The 10,159-nt window shown below is 56.9% G+C and overlaps 1 protein-coding gene across 1 annotated transcript in view; it reads left to right on the top strand.

Annotated features, from left to right (window-relative positions):
* GRID2IP (Grid2 interacting protein) overlaps nucleotides 1-10,159 on the top strand; it is a 57,688-nt gene that overhangs the window by 16,981 nt on the left and 30,548 nt on the right. The window contains exons 3-4 of the mRNA XM_025378461.1: nucleotides 8,700-8,948; nucleotides 9,161-9,246. Of these exons, the coding sequence (XP_025234246.1) occupies nucleotides 8,700-8,948; nucleotides 9,161-9,246 (335 nt within the window). The remainder of the gene's footprint in view (nucleotides 1-8,699; nucleotides 8,949-9,160; nucleotides 9,247-10,159) is intronic.

Here is a 10,159-nt window from a genome sequence, read left to right as displayed (position 1 = left end):
CCGGGCGCGGTGGCTCAAGCCTGTAATCCCAGCACTTTGGGAGGCCGAGATGGGCAGATCACAAGCTCAAGACATCGAGACCATCCTGGTTAACATGGTGAAACCCCGTCTCTGCTAAAAAATACAAAAAAAAACTATCCGGGCGAGGTGGCGGGCGCCTGTAGTCCCAGCTACTGGGTAGGCTGGGGCAGGAGAATGGCCTAAACCCGGGAGGCGGAGCTTGCAGTGAGCTGAGATCTGGCCACTGCACTCCAGCCTGGGCGACAGAAAAAAAAGAATTTGCTGGGCATGATGGCAGGTGCCTGTAATCCCAGCTATTTGGGAGGCTGAAGCAGGAGAATTGCTTGAACCCGGGAGGTGGAGGTTGCAGTGAGCTGAGATCAAGCCACTGCACTCCAGCCTCCAGCCTGGGTGATAGAGCCAGACTCTGTTCCAAAAAAAAAAAAAACACGTTAAATGTAATTAATATTTGATAAAATATAAAGTTCAGCTTCTCAGTCTCACTAGCCACATTCCAAGCACACAACAGTGACAGTGACATATGGCTAGCGGCTACTGTACAGGACCAGGCGGATGTAGACCTTGTCCATCATCACAAGACATTCCCTTGGACAGCACTGCTGCTGTAAAGGGTGAGATGGGTCTGTGGTCACCATGTAAGCAGGAGGTTTCCTCTTCCTTCACCACAACAGTTAATCCTGCGACTGGGAGGCTAATTTGGGTCTGTCCCCAAAGGGATCCCGATCTGATGAAGTGAGAAAATGGCTTTCTAATTAGGACAGGCCAGGCAGTTTGGAAATCGTGACGTGGCCAGGAGGGAACAGGAAAGCAGAGTCAGCTTTGCAGTCCACTAGTGTTTCAGGAAATATGGGTGGTGGGGTGGGGGGAACAGGGGTGTCAGGTCGGGGGCAGGTCATGGTAGAAGCTGGGATTCGGAATCCGGACAGACCCGGCTTGAATACAGGTTCACTCACTGGCAGTGCAACCTCAAGCAGGTTCACTGACATCCACAGTTTGTCTGTAAAATGGGGTTGGTAGTTTCTGGGTGTTCCCAGCAGGGTTCTTGGTAGGAAACCATGTAAATGAACTCAGCCAACTGAAAGCAGGAAAGAGGTGAGTTGAAAATCTAAGGGTGGCATGTGAGGGACCATCTGCACCCCGTCACCCTCTTCTGCTTCACTGCCAAGTGTCACAAACACCATAATATAGAGTTATTGGGGCTGGGCGCAGTGGTTCATGCCTGTAAGCCCAGCATTTTGGGAGGCTGAGGCAGGAGGGTTGCTTAAGGCCAGAGTTCAAGACCAGTCTGGGCAGCATAGTGAAACCCTATCTCTACAAAAAATACAAATAAAAAATTTAGCTGGGTTTGGTGGTTCACACCTGTAATCCCAGCATTTTGGGAGGCTGAGGTAGGAGGATCACCGGAGCCCAGGAGCTTAAGGCCAGTCTAGACAACATAGCAAGACCCCATCTCTTAAAAAAAAAAAAGTTTAAAAATGAGCTGGGAGCAGTGGTGCCTGCCTGTAATCCCCGCAATTTTGGAGGCTGAAGCGGAAGGATTGCTTAAGGCCAGCAGTTGAAGACCAGGCTGCGCAACAGAGCGAGACCCTATCTCTACAAAAAAAAATTTAAAAATTAGCCAGGCATGGTGGTACATGCCTGTAGTCCTAACTACTTGGGAGGCTGAGGTGGGAGGATCACTTGAGCCCAGGAATTTGAGGCTGCAGTCATTCATGATCATGCCACTGCACTCCAGCCTGGGTGACAGAGCAAGACTCTGTCTCTAAAAATAAATAAGAGAGGCCGGGCGCGGTGGCTCAAGCCTGTAATCCCAGCCCTTTGGGAGGCCGAGACGGGCAGATCACGAGGTCAGGAGATCGAGACCATCCTGGCTAACCCAGTGAAACCCCGTCTCTACTAAAAAAATACAAAAAAAAAAAACAACTAGCCGGGCAAGGTGGCGGGCGCCTGTAGTCCCAGGAGGCTGAGTCAGGAGAATGGCGTAAACCCGGGAGGCGGAGCTTGCAGTGAGCTGAGATCCAGCCACTGCACTCCAGCCTGGGCGACAGAGCAAGACTCCGTCTCAAAAAAATAAATACATAAATAAATAAATAAATAAGAGAGATATTGGGGGAATTCTATAAGACGTGTAGATGGAAGCACCAGGCATAAAATATGTGCTCAATTAGTATTGGCTTCTCTTAGGGAAGCTCTTTTTTCCCCAACAGCAGGTGTCTCAAGTAGGGCACTGCTGACATTTGGGAGCTGATATTTCTCTGTTGTCAGGGGCTGTCCTGCACATTATAGGATGTTTACCAGCATCCCAGGCCTCTACCCTCTAGAAGCCAGTAGCACAACCCCCTGTCAGTTGTCATTTTGTAACAAACAAAATGCCAAGTGACTGCCAAATACCCCCTGGGTGGACAAAATCACGACTGGTTGAGAAGTACAGCTCTGGAGGAATCTTAGGCAGTGCCTTCTGCTGGAGTAGACACTTCAGGGAAGTCCGGCTGTTGCCTGTCCCCTGGTGATCACTTGGTGACTGGGTGACCACCTCATGCTGCCCTGGGTCACCTGGCCACAGGCATGAGCAGCTGGCCCCACGGTGCCCACGGAGACCTGGCCCTGAGGTAGTGTGCCTGGATTCGACCCTGGGCATCTGCTCCCGGGTTGCATCTCCTGTGCCCACAGCACGGTGGACGGTTTTCAGAGCCTTTGGCCATGCCTGGTTCTGGATTCTGGGCCACTGCAGCTGGCACAATACAACCAGGAATGGCTCCAATCATAATGGGATGGCTGGAGCCCCACAAACGTCAGGGAGCTGTGCTGGCTTGGAGGCTTGTCAGCTGCTTCTCTCCCTCGCAGAACTGAGGACAGGGCTTGGAAAGGGCACGGCATGAGTGGGCACTGGCTCTTGTTTCTGGCTGCTTCCAGGAAGAAGTACAGCCACGGGAGGTTACTTCAAGGTGTTGGTCCTGCTGGGGCCAAGAATGGGGGGCTGTGGTGGGTTGGAGAAAAGTGTGGGGGCAGTACTAAAGACCGATGATCGGACCCACAGGTACCCACGGGCTGCCCCATGGGAGCTGTCCCTCTGAGACAGAGGGAAAGGCCCAGGGCATCCCGCCTCTGCTGTTCCAGCCTGTCTTTGGCGAGGGCCTCATGCTGATGTTCCTGGTTGGGGGTGCCCCTGAAGAGCCCCTCCCCAGGATGTGCCTTGAACTGGTTACCCCAACTCTATCATTTGTTCATCAGGCCTGATTCTGCGCCTCTCCAGTGGCAGTGGGGACTCCTTGAGACATGACAACACAAGCAGGCATGCTGGAGTCCCCTCCTGCTGCCGTTCAGGGGATGGCAGGCCCAGAGCCCCCAGGGAAGAGTCCAGACCTCCTTTCCTGTCGCCTTCCTCTCCTCTCCTTTAACGTTCCTCCCCTCTTCTCTCTTGGCAGGGCAGGATGCACAGCTCAGGGAGGCCCTCTACTCGATCCCTCCCCACTCACCTGGGGATTGTCACAGCCTGGGCGCCCTGTCCTCACTCGCACTCCTCGGGCCTCAGACACTCCACCTCCTCTGTGTTTTGGAATCCAGCTTCTTGTCCCACCCCAACACCCCGCTCTGGGTCACCTCCCAGCATCACCCCTCTCCTGGTGTGCCAAAACATTTGGATTCCTTCCACCTCTCCTTGAACCCTGAAACCCGCCCACGGCTCCCTCCTGTTCCCAGAGTGGGGTCTCAGCTGCTGACCACGGCGTTCAAAGTCTCCCTATCCAGCCTCTTCTCGGTCACAGCCGAGAATTAGCCAGACATGGTAGTACATGCCTGTAGTCCTAGCTACTCCGGAGGCTGAGGTGGGTCCCTCCCCGGCCCCGGAGAAGATAGAGAGGGCTTCTTCTAGCTGGGCGACTCCTGCTGAGCCCTGGAGTCCAGCAAAAAGGCCATTCCCTCCGGAAAACACTGCATGCTCTACCAAATGCCGTCGGGGCTTCCTCTAAACTGCAGGGACTCGCCACTGTGGGGGTTTCGGGGCGCAGTGGCTGGAGAGAACGCAGGCGAGGATCCTGGGGAGGGAATAATGGAGAGAGCCAAGGGGAGTGAGCGTGGCGGCTTCAAACCGCCCCCAGTTTCCGCTGCACCCCAGAACGACCAAAGGGTCCCAGCAGGGGAGAGGCGGGGCCACCGGGAGGGGGCGGGGCCACCAAGAGGGGGCGGGGCCACCAAGAGGGGGCGGGGCGGGGCTGCGGGCCCGTACCGCTCGGGAGGGGCCGTGAGCGCTCGCCGGGCAGAGGTGCGTGGAGTCGCGGCGCGCTCGCTCCACTCCCGGGCTCGGCTACCCCCTGCCCTTCGGCACCTGCCGCGCCGCGATCCCCGGCTCCAGATGGGGAAGGACCAGGGCTTCTCTCGGCACTTTCGGTAGATTCCCCCATCGCGTCCGGCGCCTCCGGGAACCGTGCGCCCAGTGCGCCACGGATCCGCTTCGGGCTGGTTTGAAAGGGGGTGGGGCTGGAGTGTGGAGGGGCTTCCCTGCCCTGGGTGGGCACCCTCCGAGCCTGGGCGGAGCCCGAGGCCCAGGGAGTTTGGAAATAAACTGGGTGGGTACAGGGGCGGCGAGGTCTAAGCGTTGGGCGCTCAGAACCCGTGCGCAGCCCTAAAGAGTCGGTGTTGGGACAAAAGGCTGGGATTGAAAGACCACTTTCCTTCCTACAACTGGGCTGGTCGAGGGGACAGGACAGAGGGCCGAGACTGAGGTTGGGTGCTCTTGTGAAAATCGGGGTCATCTCATCCTGAGTTTGGGGGGCACGACCTCCCCACTGCCGTGCTCCCTATAGGTAACCAGGGCACCCTTGTCCCCTTGCCACCATTTCGCTGGCTAATAATCAAAGGTGAGATAGAGAAAGCTGGGTGAGACGGCCAGGCGCGGTGGCTCACGCCTGTAATCCCAGCACTTTGGGAGGCCGAGGGTGGGGGGGGGCGGATCTTTTGAGGTCAGGAGTTCGAGACCAGCCTGACCAACATGGTGAAACCGCTTCTCTACTAAAAATACAAAAAACAGCCGGGTGTGGTGGTGCATGCCTGTAGCCCCAGATACTCAAGAGGCTGAGGCAGAAGAATCGCTTGAACCTGGGAGGCGGAGGTTGCAGTGAGCCAAGATTGTACCACTGTACTCCATCCTGGGTGACAGAGAGTCTCTCTCAAACAACAACAACAAAAAGGCCAGGCGCAGTGGCTCACGCCTGTAATCCCAGCACTTTGAGAGGCTGAGGCGGGTGGATTACGAGGTCAGGAGATCGAGACCATCCTGGCTAAAACAGTGAAACCCCGTCTCTTCTAAAAATACAAAAAATTAGCCGGGTGTGGAGGCACGCGCCTGTAGTCCCAGCTACTTGGGAGGCTGAGGCAGGAGAATGGCGTGAATCTGGGAGGTGGAGCTTGCAGTGAGCGGAGATCATACCACTGCACTCCAGCCTGGGCAACAGAGTGAGACTCCGAGACTCCATCTCAAAAAAAAAAAAAAAAAAGAGAGAGAGAGAAAGCTGGGTGGGAAGGGGACAGGAAATGGAGAGAGAGGACCCTACAAGGGGGCGGAGTAGGAACTTGGAGTTGGATTTAGACCTGACTCTGGCAGAGAGAACAGAACTGACCTGGGGTGCAAGGTCATTGCGTGACCCCCAGGAAGAGTCCTGTGGCCTGAGAGAGGCCTGTTGGCATAGCAGGGACAGTGATTGCTGGACTGCCAGTCAGAGGGGTAGTGACTGGTGGCAATATTCGCCGTGGCCCCCCTGCTCCTGGCTCTGCTGGGTCAGTTGATTTAGGGCAGACCCAGGGCTGGGGACTCTGGGCCAGACTGAGCTGCATGGAGGACCAGCAGGAGCCAGGTTGGATGTCTGGCTCACCAGGCAGCCTTGGCCTCTGTCTCAGCCCCAAAAACACCAAGTAAGGAAAGGGCCGCCCGGCCTTCTTCCATCTGTGCAGTTCGTGAAAGCCAGGTTCCCACCTGGGGGACAGGGCCTTTTCCTTTTTTTTTTGAGATGGAGTCTCACTCTGTTGCCCAGGCTGGAGTGCAGTGGTGCAATCTGGGCTCACTGCAACCTCTGTCCCCCGGGTTCAAGCAATTCTTGTGCCTCAGCCTCCTGAGTAGCTGGGATTACAGGAGTGCGCCACCATGCCCGGCTAAGTTTTGTATTTTTAGTAGAGACGGGATTTCATGACATTGGCCAGGCTGGTCTCGAACTCCTGACCTCAGGTAATCTGCCCGCCTCGGCCTCCCAAAGTGCTAGGATTACAGGCTTGAGCCACCGCGCCCGGACAACAGGGCCTTTTCTAGTTGCTGCTGGAAGGTAGAGCTGTGATGTCCTCTTGACTCCTGCCCAGGTTGGACTCAGGAGTCGGGTGCATGGGGTGATGTTTTCAGAGTCTGTGGCTGGAGCCGTAATGTGATGGACAGTCTCAGGTGTGTTTCTTTTCTCCTTTGCCTGGACGTGAGACTTGAGGTCTGGGAGGCGCTAGGGAATGTCCAGGCCAGGCAGATGGAGGGGTCAGGTTCCGGAGACCTTAAGTGACCATCTGGGGGGTGAGGCTGAGTTTCCGGATTTGCAGGAAACATTGCAGGTGGATGGGAACGGGCACCGGGCAGAAGTGATCAGGACATTCATCCTGGCTCCTGATTATCCCCCGGACTATCCAGACCTGGAGCAGAGCTCACTGCAGGGACAGAGCCTCCTCCCTGAGAATCCACACCCACTTCCTCCCACCAGACAACTTCTTTTGCCTGGCTGGCCTAATTACTCCTACCCACAGAGGTGGAGGGAAGTGTGAGGGCCGCTGGACACCGCAGATGGGGTTTGTATTTCAGCAGCAAGGCCATTGATCCCTTCTCCCTTCTCCCCCTCATCTTGCCCTTGGCCCTGGCGCCTGGTACAAGGAAGAGGGAATGGAGCCTTGGGATGCAGCCAGGGAGGCCTCACAGGTCACCAGACCTTCAGGGGCTCTCATTAGAGGTCCTGCCACAGTGCTGAGTGCTGAAGTCTGGGCTCTGATGCCAGCTATGTAACCATGGAGAGCTACGAGTCCTCTCTGTGCCTCAGAATCCTCTGCCACAGACCGCAGAGTCCATCAGGATGTTAACTGCTGCCATTACTCAGAGATGGGGTTAGGCTGCTGGTGGACCTTCTGTTGACTGAGTCTCTCCCGTGTGCTGAGCCCTGGTCAGTCACTGTGGCTCAGGATTGAACTATAGGCTTAACCCTCAGAAAGCTTCCAAGGCTGGGTGTTGTAGCTCAGCCCTGTAATCCCAGCACTTTGAGAAGCGGAGGTGGGAGTATCACTTGATCCCAGGAGTTTGAGACCAGCCTGGGCAACACAGAGCCTCAACTCTACAAAAAAATTAAAAAGAAAAAAATGCCAGGCATGGTGGCTCACGTCTGTAATCCCAGGACTTTGGGAGGCCGAGGCGGGCAGATCACCTGAGGTCAGGAGTTCAAGACCAGCCTGGCCAACATGGTGAAACCCCCATCTTTACTGAAAACACAAAAATTAGCCGGGCATGGTGGCGTGCACCCATAATCCCAGCTACTCGGGAGACTGAGGTGGAAGAATTGCTTGAACCAGGGAGGTGGAGGTTCCAGTGAGCCGAGATCTCACCATTGCACTCCAGCCTGGGTGACAGAGCAAGACTCTGTCTGAAAAAAAAAAAAAAATTAGCCTGGTGGCATGTGCCTGTAGTCCTAGCTACAAGGGAGGCTGAGGCAGGAGGATCCCTTGAGACCAGGAGTTCCAGGTTACAGTGAGCTATGATCGAGCTATGATCGTGCCACTGTACTATAGCCTGGGAGACAGAGCAAGACCCTGCCTCAAAAGAGAAAAAAACAGAGAGAGACAGAGAAAGAAAGGGAGTTTCTAGCCCCACAGCAGAGACCCCGGGGCCTTCCCCCTGCCTCTTACTTCCAAGGTAACTACTTTGAGAGTGGGAGCCACAGTCCCTTCAGCTTTGAACCCCAGTTCCTGGCTGGCACAGAGAGCAGGGGCTCCCTGCATACATGTAGGATTAAGTTGGAAGGAGGCCAGTGTTGATTATGGAGCCTCATTCAGCTAAGGAAGCAAAGGAGTGGACCAGGCTGGGGCAAGAGCCTGGGCAAGAGCTTAGAGATAGGACTGAAGGCGGCAGAAGCGGTTCCTGGCAGGTATCTGAGTGGGCAGCTGCAGATAGGACTGGCCAGAGAAGCAAGCAGGAAGACTGGAGGCGTGGTGAGCGGCTTGTAGGTTCCAGTTTCCTCCCGCAGAGCCACCTAGAGACCAGGTGGGAGACAGTGGGTGGTGGGGATCCCTGACTTGGGGCTTGGCCTGGTGGGTGCAGAGGGAGTCAGGGAAGAGGCCAGAGAAGGAGGACAGAGGCAGGAGGAGGAACGGGTGCGTGGACTAGCTTGGAGGGGCTCAGGCCCTGCAGTGGCCAGAGTCATGGAGGACGGTCCGAACGCGCCATTCCCGAGGTGGAGCGAGCAGGACGCCACGTCCTAGCTGGGGGCGCAAATCCGAGCACCTAGGGGAGACTGGGTTGCCACCGGCTGCTGATCCCCCCAACCCTCCGCCGCTCCTGGGAAGAGGCGGGAGAGCCCAGGGCGGCGCCCGCGAGGACGCGCCTTCGGACCGCGGTTTGCAGAGATCCAGGGTCCGGGAACGCGCCCCGACTCCGCCGTCCTTGCCGGCAGGATCTTCATCCCCAAGAAGCACCGGGCGCGCTTCGACGAAGTGGTGTCACAGGGCCTCCTGGGCAAGCTGTGCCGCGCCCGCCGGGCCCAGGGCGCGCAACGACTGCGCCGGAGCCGCAGCGAGGAGCGGCCCGAGCGCCTCCTGGTATCCACGCGCGCCAGCGCCGCGCCGCGCCGCCCGGATGAGCCGCCCCCGCGCAGAGCCTCTTTGCTGGTGGGCGGCCTCGCCGGCCCCGGGGGCGCGCGCAGGTACGCGGGGTTCACAGGCACTGGCCGCTGGCGCTTCCCTGCCGGTGGGCTCGGGACCGAGACCCGGGGAGAGGGCGCAGGGGCGGGGCTCGTCAGCTGGGTTGCAGAGCGGGCCGGAGAGGTTAAGGGGAGAGGGACACGGGACATCTCCAACCTCTGCGCCCTAGGACCCCCTCTCCATCACGCTGCTCGCCCCTTCTTTTTCTTCCCAGGACTGTCCGAGTCTACAAAGGCAACAAGAGCTTCGGCTTCACACTTCGCGGCCACGGGCCTGTCTGGATCGAGTCTGTCCTGCCTGGTGAGGGGTGGGCCGGTTGCCCTAAGAGTCCCTAAGGCCCAGGATGGGGTGAAGGACCCCGTGGTGGCTCTCCCGGGTCATTGTACCCCATGCAGGCTCCTGCTCAGCAATCCCTCCCCGCCAGGTACCATCCTTGTGTAGACGGTGTCCCCAGAGTGTCCCAGAGCCAGCAGATCTGAATTCCATTCCTACCTAAGATGCTTGAGGCCAGAGCCTTCTGCCTGAGTTGGGGCACCCCACCCCTGCCCCTCTAAATTCAGCATTACCCCCAGCCAAGAGAACCAGGTTCTGCATCCAGACCTTTCCTGTGGCCACAGAGAGAGCTGGGGGACACTGTCCAGGACTTCGGGGCAGCCAGGACTGAGCTGGTGCCTACCCAGGCTGTGCCCCCAGCAACACCAGCTGCTTGGAGTGCCCGCGCTGAACTGGGTTCTTGCCTGGTGGGCCAGACTCAGAGAGCCAAAAGGGCCTCAGGGCCTCTACCACCACCCCCTGCAATCTGGACTTTGCTCTCCTCCCACCCCGCCTACCCCTTCTTGTTCCTGAATCATGGCATCTTTTTATTTTATTTTACTTATTTTGTTTTATTTTAATGAGATAGGGTGTCGCTCTGTCACCCAGGCTGGAGTGCAGTGGTGCAATCTTGGCTCACTGCAGCCTCCATCTCCCAGGCTCAAGTGATCCTCCCACCTCAGCCTCCAGAGTAGCTGGGACCACAGGTGCATGCCACCATGCCTAGCTAATTTTTTGTATTTCTGATAGAGATGGGGTTTTGCCATATTGCCCAGGTTGGTCTTGAACTCATAAACTCAAGTAATCCTCCCGCCTTGGCCTCCCAAAGTGCTGGGAGTATAGGCATGAGCCATCATACCTGGCCTATTTCTTTTTTTTTTTTTTTTTTTTTTTTTTTTTT

This window comes from Theropithecus gelada, chromosome 3, assembly GCF_003255815.1.
Source record: "Theropithecus gelada isolate Dixy chromosome 3, Tgel_1.0, whole genome shotgun sequence".
NCBI lineage: Eukaryota > Metazoa > Chordata > Mammalia > Primates > Cercopithecidae > Theropithecus > Theropithecus gelada.
The sequence above is the reverse complement of the archived record's forward strand: the minus strand, read 5'-3'. Positions and strand labels throughout refer to the sequence as shown.